Below are 19,736 nucleotides of genomic sequence, written 5' to 3'. Positions count from 1 at the left end.
GGTGCTTGGGAGGGGTCAGTGAGGGACACAAAAATACACAAAATATCCCTTGAAGCCTTGGTTCATCTGCTGCATTTAGTCATACAAAATTCAGGACAGTCATTGCAGTGAATTCTGTGCTATTTTCAGACAAACAAAACAGTGCAGGAAAGAAGGAGTTAAACAGACACAGAAAATGAAGGCTGATGTTAGATGTCAGCTGCTTTGTATAAAAAGGTGATGATGAGGACACAGCCCATGGGAAATCTGGGGATCTTGTGACTATTTCAGGAAGAGACCACAGTAAATGAGAAGACATTTGCAGCAGTAGATTGAAGACTGAGAAGTAAAATGAAAGCAGAGGTGAATATGCACACACAGAACCAGATGCAGCTGGAGCAATTCAAGGGTCCATGCTGGGACCACTGCTATTTAGATCTTCATTAAGGACAATAGATGGTGGGATTGAGTTTCCCCTCAGCAAGTTTGCAGATGACACAAAATTGCTTTGTGCAGCTGATGTACTTGAAGGAAAATAGGCCACACAGAGGAATCTTGTCAGGCTTGAGGAGTGGGCCTGTGTGAACCTTGTGATTTTCAACATGGCCAAGAACAGGATCCTTCACTTGAATCAGGGCAATCCTTTGAAGATCTCTTCAAGCCTAAACCATCTATGATTCTGTGATTATAAACTCAGGTACAGACTTTATTGGAACATGTGCTTTTCATAAAATCCAAATGCTTTGCTAAATAGGGCAGATTTGAGCAGATCACTGACTTGAAAGAAAACTGAGAAAAAAAATCTGACAACACCAATTTTTCCTCTATTTCTTCACCTGCAGAATTCAGTTTTCTTTTTTCTGAAATGGGTTGCTTTTTAAAGTAAAATTCAACCACAGTATAGAGTCCAATTCAAAATGCAGATGAATAGCTTTAGCCACCCTAAAGCAAGTTTTTTTCTGAAATATGTATTCCTTCATGAAACATTTAAATGTTGGGGGGTTTTATTCTTTTGCTTCTTTGCATCTGAAACTGATTTTTGGAAACTTCGTGAGAGAGAACTTTTTATTTCTTTGCACCTTGTTCTTTAGAAAGTTTGGAAAGCAACCTCCAAACACCTACCTACGCCTGCTTTATTTAAAAACCTTCCAAAATGGGCAATGGAATTGAAAATACCAGACAGATGTGAATAAAGACAGGCAAAATGAGTATAATGGCAGTAATATAGACAGGGCATACAGTCCATACAGTTTACAGTAAGGGAAGAACCTGGATGGAGCCAAAGGATGTCACTCACCCTGAAGGATTTCTTCCTTGAACTCTCTGGACTGGCACTCAGGTGTTCCTTTCCACAAGCCAGTTTTGGTTTATGCTCAGGCCATTGAGACACATTTTAGGAATGGTTTACATCTGCAGGCAAGCTAAGCAGAATCAATGTGCTCCCATGGGGCCTGGGATTGATATTATGACTGCTATTATGTCTGTTTCGTGCACAATATAAAAAGAATGAAGGATCTGTGTGTCCTTGCGTCTGCTGTCCTGCCATCTGTGAGTGCTGTCTCAGAGGTCAAGCACAATTTAGCTTTTAGAGATTAAATGGGATTCACTGGCTATATAAACCACTTCATTAGAGATAATATAGTTCTATTTGACATTCCCACAGGGGAATTAGGGAGACAAGGATTATGCAAAGTAGTATCGTCCGTTTAATGCCAAATTTGGAAGAGGTAAATTAGGAACTGATTCAGTGACTACAAGCAACTTTGGCCTTCATGATTTTCAAGGGGCACAAAACCCAGAGAGATTCTTGGAATGTAGTTTTTCTCTAAAAGATATTAGAGGTCATTGCAAACATGCTTTTATGCTAGTACACAGATTTTACAAAGTTTAAGGGCAAATCTAAAACTTGAGGCACACTCAGTAATTATTTTCCTAGAAAAAGCACAGAGCTGCTCAGAGAAAAAGCCACGCAGATCTGGATGTTCTTTTAAATAGAAAATTTCAGTCCTTTCTTGTATGTTAAATGATTGCATTCTTTTGGACTAACAACTTTTCTAAAGAATATAGATTTTTCACATAGAAAACAATTGCTTCTTGGCATAGACCAGTATTGGCATATTTGAATTTTAATATTATTGACAAAGTTTGAATGTATTTTGTTTTAAAATATATATGGAAATGTAGCATCATCCTAATTCATTCCATTCAGCAGATTGTTGTGGGGGAGGAGGCAATACTCTGTAGTATCAGGAAGAAATTAAATATAATTAATAATGTACATTTTGTAGGTAAAACCCCTTTTTTCACATTTCAATAATTTTTAAAGCAATCATTTCCACAGGAGCCGCTCTAACTCAGACACAGACTGCAATTTAATTATTAAAACATCATTAATTATGATCCTCCCCACAGGTTTGATTTACTCTTTATCAATGGTTACATGCTTTGTAGAGTCTTTGCTGCCTTCAGTAGGTAGTTTTCATTCACACAGCTGAGCTCTCTAACAGATAAATTGCTCTTTATCTTGCTTTTCTTTTTTTCTTTTTTTCCTAGATTGAATGCTCAAGTATATCTGACTACTCAGAAAAAATTATCAAGGCCAACCACTTGGACAACAGTAAGACATATATAATTTTTTTTTCAGGAAAAAGAGAAGATAACTGTTTTGCTTTTTCTGATTAACGTATGTTATGTGTTTTACATGTAAATGGTAGTTTTGCAGAATATACTTATGTAAATACAAAACTGAACACCTCCTTCTAGGCACTACAACAATTCCTTGCAGGAATTACTGTGAATTCTGCATTTATCGGAGACGAAAAAAGGAAATAGAAATGATCAATGGGAAGTTTGGTTTAGCAAGCAGAAGGAAGACCCTATATTAGAACTGAACTTATGAAATTAATTCTGCCATTAGAATTCCACCTTCTCTTTTAAACAGAATAGAAATACAAACACCCATACTGACATGCAAATTGAGATAAGATTTAAAGCAAAAATTTTTTGCTAAGTTTTCTGACTCCCCACTTTAAGAAAATACTTTTTGCAAAGCCTTACCAAAATGCACACTCACACAAATGAAAATGTTCAAATCATAAAATCAAAATATCACATAAAACTTCTTTTCTGATTGAAAAGAAAGCTGATGAAATTTCCAAGTATGTGGAAACTCTGAATTAAAAAAAAAAACAACAACCAAAAACCAACAAAAACCTAGAAGTAACCCCAAGCTGCTGAAAACCCTTAGCAAAAAATAATCCCCAACAAGTTCTATTTCATGCCTTCAATCCTCCTCCAAATCACAGCACTCAAGATATCTTTGTAACAACCTAAAAAGTCAGTCTTTTTTTAACTGAGGCCGTGAGACAGCTCCTGTTTAAAAGTGCTTTTTTGTGAAGAGCTTGCCTTTGCTGCAGAGCAGGTCATGGCTGGGCTGTACCCAGTGCCCCGACTTTCAGCTGTGTCTGCGCTGATGCTCTGCCTGCACATGTGCAGGAATGAGTTTCTGTGCTGGTTCACATCTGCTCTGATTTTTCTTGCTGTCACTGGCAGCTTGTGGCTACCCCAAGCTCTCTGGGAGGAATATTTATTGTACATCACGAGCATTCAGGTGTTGTGGTGTGAAACGGCAGTGGTGTGGGATACCAGGGGCCAGCCAGCCTATGCAACTCTTGGTTCAGGAAAAGAAGGAAGCAAAGGAGCAGAAAATACTCTTTCCACAGTAGGGATAAGGCACTAAAGCAGTGAGGTGTGACCTCTGTGGTTGTCCTAAACCTTGGATGCAGAGGCTGTGCATTCCCGGAACAGCTTTCATTGGCTAGAGACACAAATAGCACACCGCAGATCAATTTGTGTTTGGATTTCCAGCAGAGGAGTTGTGTGTGAAGGAACCATTGTCAGAATACATTAGAAGGTTCCAGTGTTCTCCAGAAGGTGCAGAAGGTTTTTATCTCTGCTTTTTCCTCCTGTTTCTACAAGGAGAAAGGCTCTGGGGAACTGTGGAGGCAGGAGCAGAGCCTCCTCCCTTTGGTCTGCAAACTGCACACCTGAACCAACATTTACCCTTTCGCACTTCACACTGACCCACATTCACTTCTATTTTAATGCAGCCAAGTACTGAGCCAAAGGATCTTGTTGCTTATGGAAATTTTCCATTCCCCACCCCCCCCAAAATGTTTTGAGCAATGCAGAGTCAGCAAAAGGGGCTGAACCAAGGGAAAACCCACTGCTTCCAGAACAGATACATGCAATACATCTGGGGACAGCATGATCTGTCCCCACATGATGCCTTATGAAGGGAGGAACCAGTAATGCTGCTGCTGCTGCTTACACTGTGACTGTTCTGGGTGTAAGCAGGGGGCTTCAAAGCCAGGTGTGTCACTCTGGCAGATGTCAACAGTGCTAAAATTCACTCCAAAAGAATTGGGGCAGTGGAAGTTCTTGGGAGAAAAGAGAACTAAAGAGAACTCATGGCTGGAGCTTGTAGACATGAAAATTCTTCAGTATAACAAGAGATGAACTGTTGAATTACTTACTGTGAAAGAAATGAGTTTAAATAATGGCAAAGAGAGGAGAACTCTGCTCTTTTCCAGTCAGGTTCCTCTTACAGCTGATACTTTGTGGTACCAGTCTGAGTCAGAGTGTTCCCAATTTCTTAGGGGGCCAGTCTGGATTAAAAATTTGCTATGCAAATAAAGTGGCCACATCTGGTTAGAGTAATACTAGTACTGCATGTATTTGGGAAAGAAAAACCTCCTTTTCCCTGGGCTGAGTTCTATAAATCATTCAACCCACACTTCCAGACTCAGCCAGCTAACCTAGTTCTAGCTAAATTATATTAAATGAAATTAAATGAAATTACCTTCATTTTTTTCTGAAACTGAATGTTGACCATTTCATCAATAAAAACAGCTGTCATTAAAAATTGCCATTAATTAAGAGTAGTGAAGTAATCTTATCAATTAGTAATGGAAAGTAAAATATTCACCTAATTCCTAAATTTCAAGTGCATCTGTTACCTTTTCAAGGAAGAATCCAGAACCATGAGACTTTATCCACTGCAACAAGCAATAAAAACATGAGAGAAACATACACTGAATATTATCTAGCACAAGCTGAAAATACATTTTTAAATAGGATTTCTTTTTTTTTTTAAGCAGGAATGAGTGATGACTTGTGTAGTGGTCCTAAAACAAAATTATTTGTTACAACTGAACTAAATATGGCCCAACATTCAAGTATTAGTGTGTAAATCTGCAGGGATGTTTAAATGCTTCTAAGTGGATTCTTTGCTATACTTGGTCAATGATCTAGAAATCTGCCAAATTTTAAAGGGCTTTTTAAAATGAGATCATACAGGTAACCAGGTAAGACCTATTTTTCTGTTGTTTTTAGACATGGTGGGGTTTTTTGTTTGGCCTTTGGTTTTTGCAATTTTTTTTTTCCTTTTATACTGCTACTAAAAATGCTATTTATTAAATGTACTCTGAATAGTTTTTAAAGTGTGAAGTGCATTGAGTCACATGAAGTCATGCCTTATGGACAGGCATTCAAGAAGAGAATCATATTGAAAAGGTCAGCCTGACATTCACCAGTAAGGATCTTAGTCAGGTGTTTTATTATGTGAAACATATTTCTTTGGATTCTCTTTTCAGTAATCACAATATTTAAAGGTAAAGTGGAAGAAGTTGAATTACCTGTGGATCAAGTAGACATCATCATCAGCGAGTGGATGGGTTACTGTCTGTTCTATGAGTCAATGTTAAACACAGTCATCTTCGCACGAGACAAGTGGCTGGTAGGTGCTCTGCATGCCGTGCTCCTCGCTGGGGCAGTCACCATTTACCTTCTGACTACAAGCTTTCCCTTCCCTACTGTCGCCATAACGAGACACACTCACATCTCCAAGTGCCATTTCCCAGGCTTTAACGAGGAGATGACAAAGGGAACCTCAGTGAAAGAGCTTTGCTTTTGATTAAGTGCTGGCCGGCCAAGTTTGCCTAGACACTGTCTAATGGCATTGCCGCAGGCTGCAAGGCTAAAGCTGGTGTGCAAATCTGAAGGAAAACAATAAAGGCATGCAAGGGGTGCTTGTCTGGTTTTTGTATGTGCAGTTCAAAATGTGATGTCTTTGTCAGGTGAATAGATTACGAGATCCATTTCCCCACAATTCATCAACAGAAACCTGGAGGGCTAATGTTTCCAGACCGAGCTGCTTTGTACGTGGTAGCAATTGAAGACAGACAGTACAAGGACTTCAAAATTCACTGTGAGTAAGCACCTGCCAGTAACACTTTTCTGTGGTTATTTCCCTAAAATCTTTCATTTCCAGGAGCCTACTGTGATCTCTTTGCAGGCCAGAATTCCAATATGAATGTGAACTCTGAGAAAATGTTGGTCTGCTGATAAGTTCAGGAAATTTGCAGTAATTTAAAGAGCGCTAAGGAGAGATGCATGTATAAACTGATGAAGACGTTGCCTAGAGTTATATTAATACCTCTAGCTATATTTAAAATGTGGATTAAAGGAGATTTAGTTTTGTTGTCGTTTTGATAAATATATAATCCATCATAACAGCCACAAAGCCCAGTAATATTCTTTTGCCATTCAGGCCCTTATTTTTGTTTTTAACATAACAAAAATATAAAAGTAGCAAGATGCAAATAATTTGTACATGTGAAGAAATAAACCTAGAAAAAAATTATATCTCCATGATTGCTTGTCAAAAAGAAAAAAAAAACCACAACACGTATAAGTTTTTAAAAAACATTTAATGTGAGAATTTTTAAATTAAACATAAGGATCAGAAATTTAAATTTCACTTATATGTTAAGAAAGGGTTCTAATTTGGGGGTTTTTAATACTTCATAGATGGATAAAATTGACATTTCCTCTGCTTTTAAAATGTTGGGAGAGTTTCCTTGAAGTATTGAAAAACTGGTGTAGTTAGTGACATCTACAAGTGACCTAGTCCAGGCTCCTGCTGTGATCAAATGAACAAGTTTTACATTATTTCATTCTTCTTTTCCTTTCAACATTTCTTGATTTTATTTATTTTTCAAAGCTGAGCAGTTTCACTTAAAGGTATTTTCCATTATGGGAAAAAAATAACCACAAAATTCCTAAGCAGATTTATTAACCAAAGTTACATGTGAAAATTTGGGTTAAATTAGTGGGTTCAGACAACCTTTAAATAAAAATGCCTAACTCCTCATTCCTTGACTCTCACCTCCTCCCAGAAAAGAGGCTTGGTGTTTCTATAATCAAATTCAGTGCTAATACACAGAACTGCCAGTTGGTCAAAATTGCTATTTTGGGTCAAGAGCGAGCCAAGTACAGTGGGGCAGTGACAAGAAGTCTCTGTAGGTGCCAGGAAGGGTTATATCTCCCCCTCAAGCACAGCCTAGATTTTCCTCCTCAGCTATGTGATGACCTTGACAGTTAAACTCCTTGCAAAATGTACAGATTCAAATGGATGTATGAGGCATCCATTCTGTAAAGGAATCAGAGCCATTTTGGCCTAAAATCTTTCATTTTGCTTTTGAACGTCTTCATTTCTAGACTTTGATATTTTTCTTTTCTCACAGACAATACATCTGTTTTCAAATTGTTTCATTTTGAGCCATGTGAAAAAATGTGCAGTCAGTTTTTCCTCTTCTAAAATGTTGTTTTCCTTTAAGACACCTTACTTTCTGATTTCACTCCTGATTTCCCTTCCCCCCCTTACCTTATATACCTCTGTGTCTGCAGTTATTTCTGTCCCACTATCTGCACCACCATCTTGCCTCTCCTTTCCATTTATAAGTCCTCGATGGTGTCTCCTTACGTTTCAATTTTTCATCTTTTTCTCTCTTAAGGTGGATAGAGTCTTGTCTTCATATGAGATGCAGACTTGAGCATTTTAAAGAGCGTTCAAGAATCATTATATTGATAAAGAAATAACGCAATATGAGGTTTCTAAAAAAATCTAACTTCTGATTTTTCTAACTGAAGATTAATGCCAGAGAGTACTACTACAGTCAATTACTCTGATTTACTGCAAAATGTAAAACATATAATTTTATTTTTTACCTCCTGTGACAGCTCTCTCCCTAAGACAGATTGGGCCACATATTTCAAAGGTATCCCATGTGGGCTGATGTGCAGTAAATTATAGATGCCTCAATAATAAATAAAGAATTAATACATTGTTTCTTCAGGGTTTCCTAGTTAATCTTTTTTGAGTAATCACATAAAAATATATGACTTTTTAAAATGTAATCTGAAGTTCTCACACACTCATGATGCCTGAAACAAAAGTTTCAGCTCCCCTGAAATGTTGAGAAATTCACAACCCAATAAAGAGATAATAAAGAGATATCAAAGAATCATTCATGTCCATGTTTTTCCAATTTAGGAATATGCAGATTTTTATATCACATGACATTTTCTGTCATACTCCTCTGGAAACCCCAGCTCAAATGCTATGCTCTGAAAAAAATGAGACACTTTAAACATGCTCACAAATGTGTTTATCTGTTTACTTTGTTTTTTGCTCAAACCATTTATAAAAACACTCATGGAATTCAGTTTAGATTTTGAGATGAAGCACTGAATGGACCTTGACTTACATGCTTCAGAAGACAAAGATTTCACTTGTTTGACGGTTCTTGTTTTCACTTTGTTAAGCAAAGTTAAAAGCAAAGCTGGTGTACTTCTTCATTTTTCAATGTTTTCATTTTGTGCAAAAAATCCTCAACATGATAAGAAGCATCTATAAGAACACTCAGAAGAACAATTCAAATATAGAGGATTGGCATGGCTTTTAAATCTTTTCAAAGTGAACGTTTTGCTTTTCTGTCATAAGATATGTGCAGATTTAAACCTGGAGTCCCAACTATTGAAACACACCTGCAATTCTACTCCTGCCAGTAATTTAATTGCTGAAACTAAAACTACTAAAATAATCAAAAGACCATGTAAACTGCCAATTGAGTGGCAATCTATGAGAAAAAAAAAAAAAAACCAACAACAACAAAAAAACCCCCAACACTCAGCCTGGTATCAGATGATTTTGGGCAACAATCACAAGTGTCTAAAGCCACAAAAATCATTGACAAATCTCATATAAAACAGTTTTGGAGACACCAAAAAATAAGGGCCACTTGTTCAAAGATGTACATTGAGGGCTTATTTTGCCAGAACTGCATTATCTGTAAAATAGCAATGATGACATAGACAGCTGGGGCAGGGAGCAAAGAGCTGAAGGAGACATCTGAAAATTAGGGGATGGTAGCAATTCTTTCAAAAGAAAAATGCTTTGTGAGAAGCAAAAAAAAATATTTTCTATTATTGCTGCTAACTTTGACAAATCCATTTGCACTGACAGGGTGGGAGAATGTGTACGGCTTTGACATGACCTGTATTAGGGATGTTGCCATGAAGGAGCCCTTGGTGGACATAGTAGATCCAAAGCAAGTGGTGACCAACGCCTGCTTAATAAAGGTTTGGTAATTCTGAATATACCTCACTGTGACTGTTTACACCTAACTTCAGGGTTCTTTTGGGACCTGCTACTAATGTTTTGCTTGCTTTGAAGCAGCTGCAGAAGGCATCATTGCAGAATGCTACCACACTATGAAGGAAAATTGTGCAGTTTTAGATTAGCCAGTTCTTGCATGTTTCACATGCTCAATATTGTCACATGACCTGAGCATGAACACTGATACCTTGATTTCTTATGGAATTCCCAAAAGCAAGATGCTCTTTGTGTCTTACAAATTTTACATGTGCAAATACTGGATGAAGAGAGACACGGTATATTTAGATATGAATTTGAATTGCCCTGCCTTTTAGTAAATAGAGGTTGGAAATTACCAATTGAGCACTGCTGAGGAGAAGGGGTAAATGATTCTGTTTGCAGTAAGAAAGTCTTAAGCATCAGTTCTGAATTGATGATGAAATAATTAAGTGCAGAACATGTGATCAGAATTGGAACTCAATTTATTTCTCTAACTTCCTAATTCTTAGCCTTATATAGAATTCTCTCTCAGCCCCAACATCTGCACCCAGTTTTAACCGGTACCCTGCTCTACATGAGACAGAGAGGTCACTAAACCCTGTTCACAAGATCATGTTAACAATGAAGGAACTGCCTGCAGGAACACTTGAAAGCTCTAAAATTCTCTTCAGGTGAAGGAATCCTCATGTGGAACAACTTTCCTGAACAAGGCTGTCTGCATCAATAGCACTGGTAGTACCAGGTCCATGAATCCAAGAGCTCATTTATCCCAAAGAATCAGTTCTATCTTTTCCCTTTCACTTTTTGCCAGTGAAAAACACAGCATTAACTATTCCCATATGCAAAGGGAAAGCCATGCCTCCAGTCTGCAAAGCCTTTACTGAAAGCAGCAAAAAGGAACAGAAGCAGAAGCTCTGCATGAGTACGGATGCATGCACAGTCCATCTGCACTGAGGGGAACACAAGATGGCTGTGCCTGAAAACAGCCTCAACCAGAGCGATTTACAATTGCAGCACACACAAAAGAAACAGCTATTTAGACTCTATGAAATATGTCCAGAGAGAAAAAGATCAGGGAGAAAAATGGGTTAGCTGCTCTGGAATAAAAAGCTGCACGCCCTTAATTGAAGTGCAGATCCAACACTTTATTTAGAAGGTCTTTGAAAGTAAGTCCGTTTAAGATGACAGACACCAATTTTCCAAGTGTTTCTATTCTGGTTTTATATTTAGTTTTGACATCTTTTGTCCATAAACTGAATGGTGCTGTACCATGTAGAGGCACCATGAGAGCAAAGCAGGTAATAAGTACACAAGCACAAACCACCCTCCATTCCAGAATCAGTCGCTAATCTCACAAACTGATCACTAAGCAAAGAGGAAATTGTCAATGAAAAGCATGAAGGAGGGAGATTTATCTTCAAGATAGCAATATGAGAGCAGGAAAAACAGACTCTGTAGTTATATATTTTTAAATTTAATTTATTTTTGCACATGGTTTATTTATATAAAATGCGTTTCTTTCCTCCTGAAAATATTTGTGAATTCAGAGAATAATATTAGCCTAAGAAAACATTTAAGAATAAACAAAGCCATAATGTTTAATTATTCAAATGTTTTATTACAGCACTTTTGGATAGCACAGCTTGTTCATATTAGATTCACAGAGGGATTTTTAGGGTTGTATTCAACCCAAAGCCAGCTAATTTAGGGTGCCTACCAGATGAGTCTGGGTTTTCTCTCTACATTAGTCATTGGATGGACCAGTCACTAGATACATTCCTCAGAGACCAGTCAGAGCCTTGTGCTTCTGCAGTTATTTCAATTATTCAATTTTAATTTAGATGCTCTGAACGGTTCTACAAAATCAGCAAAATAAGACACCAACTGTGCATGCTGTGTAGCCATGGCACTTCCCAGACATGCTGGAGACTTGAGTAAAATTTCCTCTTTTTTACTCCTCAGAAAGTGGATGTAACTCAAGTCCTGAATGCTTTAAGGAACTTTAGGCACTGGACCACAGGTGCACTAGGGGTGGTGCATGCAGGAAATGCAGCTTCCTCTCTGCTGTGAGAGCCATTCTCTTTTGCATGATCTCTTAAAAACATCTGAGGGACACAGGAATTGTCCTGCCAAATAGGAGTCCTGTGTTTAACATCCACAGCAAATCAGCCAGGGAGAGTAGTGAGAACAAAGCATCTTCAAACCACCAGAATCAATAAGTGAACTCAGGAATAAGTGTACAGGGTCCTACTGGGGGCCTACTGCTTTCAGTAACACTGCCCAAATATATGGAAAAGTTTGTTTCATACTTAGTAAAACAGTTGTGTTTTCTTCTCTGATCCAAGAACAAACAAACAAATGAAAGAACTCCACCAAACCTGGACATCCACCGAGAGTTGCACATTTAGCTTATTTCCATGCTCACAAAGTCCTAGCTGAGTAACCTGACTGTCTGGGAAGGAGAACAGGAAAGAGGTGCCATGGCACTCTAGAAGCAACCTTAACTTCAGTTTCTATCATTTGTCTCCTGTGCAGTTAGCTGTAATGAGTGTTGCCATTTTATATAAGAATGTATGGTTGCCAGAGTACAATTCAAGGAGATCACCAAAACCAGACTTGGCCATTCTTAGAATTATATTAATTAATAAAAAATGTCTCTTACCTTGTGTTGTATAAAAGCTATGTTTCTGTCCTAAAATAAAAGGACTGAAGAAATGACCAACAGTTTATTTAGGATATCTGTTTAATGTTTTGGAGAAATTTCTACTGACTTCTCTAATGAAAATATTTCCTAGTGCTTTTGATTCCACTTTACCCTGCACAGCAAACACAGCTCAGAGAGAGGAAGGTAGCTCCCTTTTAAGTGCCTCACCACTACACTTAAGTCCCAATTTCCCCACAGTGAGATCACTAAAAAGACACCAAAAATTACAGAAGTCTGCAGCTATCACCCACCAGTCCAGTTTAGCTTGGCAAAGCAAATTTTGCAGGCTGCTGTGGAACTCTGCCAGGAGACCTCAGAAGTTCTCATTCCTACCATGCTTTTTTCTTACCCTCTTTTGAGGGGGAAAAGCCAAAAACATTTTAAGGTTATCACAGCTTTAAATGACAGTTTAAAAAAAACTGCATATGCAGTTATATGCATAGGTCACATAGGATAAACACTAATGCCTCAGGGTGTCGTTGCAATGCAGTAGAATAATTTTTATTATGGTTAAGTTGATCTTGAACAATAATGTTAACCAGACAGGCCAAAGCTATGGCTTGCTTAAATCATCTCCCTATAAGTCTTCCAAGTCTCAGAAACACATATGTGGTCCATGCAAAGACCTCAGTAACTGAAATATGGCTGCATCTTTCCATGTTTCTTTTTGCAGTCCTACCTTAGATTACAGAAGGCAATTTCTACAAGAGCCCTCTAATGCGCCGTAAAAGAGGCTAAAAGAGCCCTCTAATGGGCAGTCTAGACTCTGCTCTCCATTCTTGTAGTGCAAGTCCTAAGAAATGCTGGTGAGGTCAGAGACACAATTTCTGACTTCAGCTGGTAGAGAAAATTGGGATTTCTGCCTACAAAAATTCTGTTTCCTTGTGTGCGTGAGCAATAAGGGTACCAGGGCAATGAGAATGAGTAATGAAGGTACCAGAAAGTGCATACATTTCCCACAGCATTAGATAGTACTTCAGACTTACCGTCCTCCTTATCATCACTATAACTTTTGGAAACAACCTAGATAAAAGCAGTACCTAGCTGGGAAAATCAGATCCATCTGAAAAACACAGTTTAAGCCTTGAACAGTGGGATTTAAATATTGATGGAAATAAGCAATCCTGAAGACTACATTGTCCCTTCCAACTACTGCAATCAAGCCATAGTATGATTGACATAATTTGTTTGTCTTGTTCAAGAGCAAGATCCCTGTGCTCACTGTTTGAAATCAGTTACCTGAAACAGAACTAGAAAGCATCACCATCAAAAAGAAGGCTCCTTTTGTGCCTCAAATGTTTTGACTGCTTGACACTGTCAAATCACTTTCCTTTCCAGAGATGCAAAAACAAATAAGGTTATTTTTATTAAAAACCCAACTCTGGCATCTTTCCTCATGCTGACAGTCCCTGATGATAAAAGATCTTGAACTGGACTTATATATCCATTTCAACATCTACCTGTATTTATCAGAGCACCTTTTCACCCTGATTTTCCCCAGCTCCTACAGCCCCTCCCTGCCATTCCCAAGAACACACGCTCTTCAGTGAGTGTCCTCTCTGTCAGCTTAGTCAGATAACTGCCTCATTTGCTCATTATTTGATATATTAGAATATACCTCTGACTTCTTACAGTTTTAAAAAGCTGCCAGTCATCTTTGTGTCTGATCATTAAATGAAATACTAAAGTACCTCATTTTAACACTTAACCTGAGAGTCACAGACATCTGCATGTAAATGTCATTTCTCTCTCCTCCAAACAGGAAGTAGATATTTATACAGTGAAGACTGAAGAATTGGAATTTACTTCTGCATTCTGCCTCCAAATTCAACGCAATGATTACATTCATGCCTTGGTCACCTATTTTAATATTGAATTTACAAAGTGCCACAAGAAGATGGGATTTTCTACAGGTAATCTATATTTCTTTTAATTTCATATCTGTTGCTATCAGTCTATCAGTGCTGCTGGTTAGATGGTACAGGAAGGTTTGATGTACCACCACATTTGAATTTCAGTGAAAAAAATTATTGTAATTTTGGTGGAGGTGAGCAGGATAGGGAAAGAACAACTACTTATAGGAATTCTGTGGAAACAGAGGCAGAATTTCACAATGGCTATCAAGCTTTGAGCTCAGCAGGAATTATGACCTGTGAATGTATGTCCCTCACCAGTTATATCTAAATCCTGTGTCAAGTTTCTCAGATTAGACAGAGAATTATCGGCTCAGAGAGAAATAGCAGCTCTGCATCCTAGTTTTACCCAAATCCAAAACCCAACAAAGCTCGCCCCAGAGCCTAGAACAAAACTACCATTTTTTCCAAGCTATAAAAAGACACAAACTGATTATGTGAGTTGTCTCTAACAACCCAGATGTGAAACACTAACTTGCCTTGGTGAGCAGATATTTAAAGGAATAACTCCATTCCCTTAAGGCATGGTTTACCAGACTGAATAAAGCAGAGAGTCTTGCAATAAATGCAAAAACCTCATCCTGTAGACAGCCTTTGTGTAGACAGGAGGGTGAAGTGTTTCTTTGCCTCTGTTCAGTTTATCATGATATGGTAGGTGCAGAAGAATTACTCCATAAAAAGGTTGTTTGGCCATCTGCTGCTGAAGGTCACCACTGTCTAGAAGACTGGTAAAGATTCTCAGCTGGTGTCTGTTGGCAAAGCTGCACGAATTCAGTAAAATTCACCAGTTTGTAGGACATGTCAAAACACTGCTTCATTGATATGTATTTTATAAATTATGAATAAGTGTTTAATTTGGGGTGGACTTGGACACCTGGGCCTGCATTACACACCCCCCCTGTTGTTAGGGCACAAGTTTCTAGGTATGTGAGGCTTTTCTAGGGAACATGGCCCTACACAAGGGAATGTGCACAACTATGTGGGTGTGCACAAGGCAGCAGTTATGACTTAGAATATAAATTCAATTTCGTTTTAGTCTGACATGTTTTCAGTTAGAAATTTTACACAGCCATGTCCAAATGGTAAACAGTCTGGATCAGAACTCCTACAAGAAGATATCTAATTTAACAATTGGGATTAACAGTCATTAAAACTGTCTGGACACATAGACAGAATTTATCTGGTAAAATCCTTTTCCTTTCGATGATACCAATTTTCCATCACAGTTTCTGAAAAAAGTTGGTTTGTATAGGTCTTCTGATTCTAGAATTTTAGAAAAGAGTTAAAAATTCCTGTCCTGTCAGTTTTTTAAAAAAGCATCAGTATTTCCCCAGTCACAAACAATTTTCAAAGCCAAGTAATTTTTTTGAAACATTGATGCTGAAAGGAAATAAAATCATTATTTTATTAAAGTCTTAATAATGATACCATACAGTGACCTCATGTGACTGGGGGATACAAATAGAAGAAAAATAAATTTATCAGAGGCTTTTTTTGCCAAGTTAGGAAGTCTTTGAGCTCCTACAGCTATTCTTAGGTTCCTACATGCTCTTCACTACAAGAATGGTAGGAACAAAAAGTGACCAATACCAGTTCATTAGGCACTGCTCAAAGATTGAAATTAAATCAGAAATAGAACCAAAGAAGTAAATTAAAAACCTGAAATAGCAAAGGGTCATCAAAGTGATTCTGCTAAGCAAGACTAGAAATTAATTTAGACCAGTTTCCATCTCTGGCAAATTGCTCAAAATGCCTTTTAATAATCCCAAAAGAGGTGCAAATGCCCTTTCATCCACTCTATCCTGGAAACTAAAAAATTTGCTCATTTGGGATCACTAGTCAAATGTTTCATCTGCAGCACTGTGATTAATAATTTTTGATGGACCTTTCATTCATGCTTTTGTATCATTACTTTTTGAACTAATTTTGATTTCTGAAATTCAAAGCACTTAGTGGTAAAGATTTTCCCAATTTGAACATGTGTGGGTTGAAAGAAAAGCATAAAAATGTGCCTATCCTGCCCTGTAACCCTTTTTGTGGAATCTTTCTTGCTGGGTGTGATTCGCATCTCACACATTCCAGTAAAAATTGGAAGACAACTCCCAGACAGCCAACAGAATTGTGTTCTAAAGCATATTTGCTAATATAGTACATAAAGTATTCTATGAAAAGAAAGGATTTTTCCCAATTGTTTCCAAGTAATAATTTGATTTGCAAGGCATTTAAGAAATTTCAATAAGTGATACCCATATATATATTTTTAGCACCTGATGCTCCTTATACTCACTGGAAGCAAACTGTCTTCTACTTGGAGGACTATTTAACTGTGAGACGAGGAGAAGAAATCTATGGGACTATATCCATGAAACCAAATGCAAAAAATGTGGTAAGTCAGCATCCCTGATCCTAATTCCACCTCTACTGACCACAAGGTATGATCAGCAATAAAGAAAATGCGTAGGAGTAAAACAATGAGCGTGCTAAAGGCATTCATGTTTATTAGGAAGAGCTCCAGTCACAGCCTCACCAAAGCTGATGACAGCAATGGTAAAGCATGCTAACGATTTAGAATATCAGAAGTTACAGGAGTCAGCCTGCAAGCAGGCTAGCATGGAAAGTGAGAAAGGATTCAGATACATCACTGAGTCAGCTGCCCTCTGCAATCAGCTTTAGTCACACTTTGTGATGCAAGCAGGCAAGGGGTTTTTCACAGTGTCACTGAAATCAGTGGAAAGATCCCTTCTGCCAACACAGGGTGATCAAGAGTAAGTACTTCAGTTCCACATCTATGGGCACTGAGTGATTTGCCACTCAGTGCCCAAGGACAGTCCAACAGGAAATTAAGTAACACATTTCAGAGGAATGCTGGTATGAACTCACTGATCGAATGTACTTGAACTCACTAATTGAGTGAAAGGGTTGTTTAAAAATTGTTCCTTTCCATAGAAAATACAGATGCTTTATTTAAGACTAAAGCTAAATCATGATGGATATCACACTACCATGACTGCTGAAAACTTCCTCAGTTTCCCTGCTATGGGCTGAATCCCTCTGTGCTTTTTTTAACCGGTAAGGAGACTGTGAGACACAGTCTGCTAGACAACCTATGGCTGGGTAGAACAAAACATGAGAATTATGGCTTCTGGGAGAAACACTGGACCATTGTCTGCCAAAAATCTTCAGCAGTATCTCTTCATTTTCTGTTACAGTAAACAGCAGTTACAATAACCTGTTATCCATCTATGCAGTTGTAATTGTTGAAAAACTGCATTTGTTAACTGCAACAAATCTTAACATTTCATTGTCTTCCCCTTTTTCATTGCTTTTCCATTTTTATACCAAACACACATTAGATGTGGTAGTGTTGATACAGAGGGAGAAATAAACACAAAATAAACTTGGCATTAAAACAAACACATTCATCCCTGAGGCTACTTGCTGCAAGAGGAAAATAATCTGTTTCCCCACCCTTATGTTGTCCTAGGGGGACTGGAATATTTTCTTTTGGTTTGAATGTATCAATTTTCAGTGAGGGGAAAAATGAATAAAATATCTCAAATTTGTTCACACAACAGTAAGCACCTGAATGCAGATTTGGGTGCTAAAATAAAAACACTCTTGATAGTTGTCATAAGACAGAGAGACCACCTCGGTTCAAAAGGATTTGCAGATGCTTTGCTCTGAAACGTGGAGGTTTTCAAAAGCTTGCATAGACACAGCTTCTTTCTGTAGGGCTGTGTAGTGCCTCTTCCCTAAAAATGTGTCATTATAAGACATTATAAGACATGTCATTATAATGACTGTACAATGGGAAGTTTACTAGATCTATTCTGGAACAACCCCCTAGTGGGGAAGCCCTTTAACCTAAATTAAGAGCATCTCAATGGGAGATAAAAATTTTGATAGGATACGTATGATAACAGCATTTCAGAAGCTTCCTGAACCAGGAAGTAACCAGGACAATAAATCCACCTCAGGAAGAGTATAGAAGTAGGACCTAAGCACAGATTGTATGGTGAATGCTATTAAACATCTTACAGCCTGCTTTCTCAGTGTTAGCACCATTTAAAACCAGAAGTTAGAAACCACCACAGGAATCTCTTGAATCTGCTGGTCTTTTCAACCCAAGCAATGATAACTGAATTAATACAGTAAACTTATGGTCTTACTTACATGTTGCATTTAAATCTTTTTACAGCGTGACCTGGATTTCACAGTAGACTTGGATTTTAAAGGACAGCTATGTGAAATGTCAGTATCTAATGACTACAAAATGCGTTAGCAAGAAACCTCACAGAGAGATGAAAAGGAGAATTTTATCAAGTCTTGAACTGCTGAGCTTCAAGCTAGGAACAACTGATCACAAGATTATTATATTAAATACTAGAATGTTTACTCTGATGGAGGGTGGTAACCTGATCTTTCTTGCAGATAGTACAGGGGGCTGGGATCCCACTGTGAATGTACAGTATACAGAACTGTAGCTTTTGTTAAACATAGAAAAAAAAATAAGCAACAGTCTTGAGTGTTCTGGTTAACTTTAGGATGGCAGAAGATGCATATACAAATTGTATTACTTACTGTGAATTTCTGGTTCTTCCAAGCTTTGCATGTTAAAGATGATTAGGGCAGTTTTCTCACTATGAAAGACTACTACAGCACATTACTGTGATAGTATTACTGGACTTATATTCAATATAAATGAATATATATATATTGTACATGAGGAAAAAAAAGTCATTTCATAATAGCAATTTGTTTTGTGATTATTTAATTCTCATTACGCAGTTATGGAGAGATACTGATGTTACCTCTGGCGCTACTCTAGGCAGTGATATATTCCATTAACTGTCCAATGTTATAGCTTTGGTAAATATTCCATGCAAAGTGTAGATAAGAGCTGGGCATTTACAGGAAGTTCAACAACTATATTTTTGAATGTCCTCTGAAAATGTGGACCATTAGTTTTGAAATTCACCTTCACAACTGGATGTCTGTCAGAGCTTTAAAAAACATTAGCTTTTTATCCTTGAAAATATTCTGTGGTGAGTTTTTATAGCTGGATTTTGCATGAGACTTTCAGAAATCAGACACCTAGTATTTAAATGTGATGAATGCAAAGTCTCTGAAATGGTGGATAATTCATGCTTCTTGGCCATGCCATATTTCAGTTCTTTGCAAAATTCTTAATACAAAATAATTTTTAAAAAATAGGAATTCGTGTTACCTTTTGGTGATGTTTTAGATAAGTTTTAAATTGCAAATACTATTATCAAGAGTGCAGTAATTTGCAGGAGCAAGTTAATGTCTTTAAAAAAAAATGTCGATGGCTTCTGATATTACTAAGATGTCTGTAGCTTTCCCGTCCCCTTGAGTCCCTTGTTTTTTGTACCAAATCTCCTGCTTATTGTTAAAATATTAAGTGCTTATAATTCCTCATATGTATGTATCAGGTCTTTTTACTATATGAATGTGGGCCATTTAATCATGTGTAATTCATCACCAGTCCTATCGACACATTTTCCGGTCCGTCTGGCATTGGGCACTAAATCATGTTCTATCTTGTACTGGATAAGATTGACTAGTTTTTTGCCTAAAAATATTTTTAATCACCTGCAAATAAAGCATACTTGAAGATGTA

General features: G+C 37.6%; 1 protein-coding gene across 5 annotated transcripts in view; it reads left to right on the top strand.

Moving 5' to 3' along the window:
• Positions 1-19,736, top strand: part of PRMT8 (protein arginine methyltransferase 8) — a 57,877-nt gene extending 38,141 nt beyond the window's left edge. For all 5 annotated transcript variants that reach the window (XM_071433047.1, XM_071433045.1, XM_071433044.1 and 2 more), the window contains exons 5-11: positions 2,533-2,596; positions 5,634-5,776; positions 6,160-6,247; positions 9,347-9,462; positions 13,945-14,095; positions 16,360-16,481; positions 18,294-19,736. In XM_071433047.1, coding sequence (XP_071289148.1) covers positions 2,533-2,596; positions 5,634-5,776; positions 6,160-6,247; positions 9,347-9,462; positions 13,945-14,095; positions 16,360-16,481; positions 18,294-18,377 — 768 coding nt within the window. In that variant the 3' untranslated portion in view covers positions 18,378-19,736. The remainder of the gene's footprint in view (positions 1-2,532; positions 2,597-5,633; positions 5,777-6,159; positions 6,248-9,346; positions 9,463-13,944; positions 14,096-16,359; positions 16,482-18,293) is intronic.

The sequence above is a fragment of the Agelaius tricolor genome, unplaced genomic scaffold, assembly GCF_023055355.1.
Source record: "Agelaius tricolor isolate 1412-34295 unplaced genomic scaffold, bAgeTri1.0.p SCAF_9, whole genome shotgun sequence".
In the NCBI taxonomy this organism is placed as follows: Eukaryota; Metazoa; Chordata; class Aves; order Passeriformes; family Icteridae; genus Agelaius; species Agelaius tricolor.
This window is presented reverse-complemented; position numbering and strand designations above follow the sequence as displayed.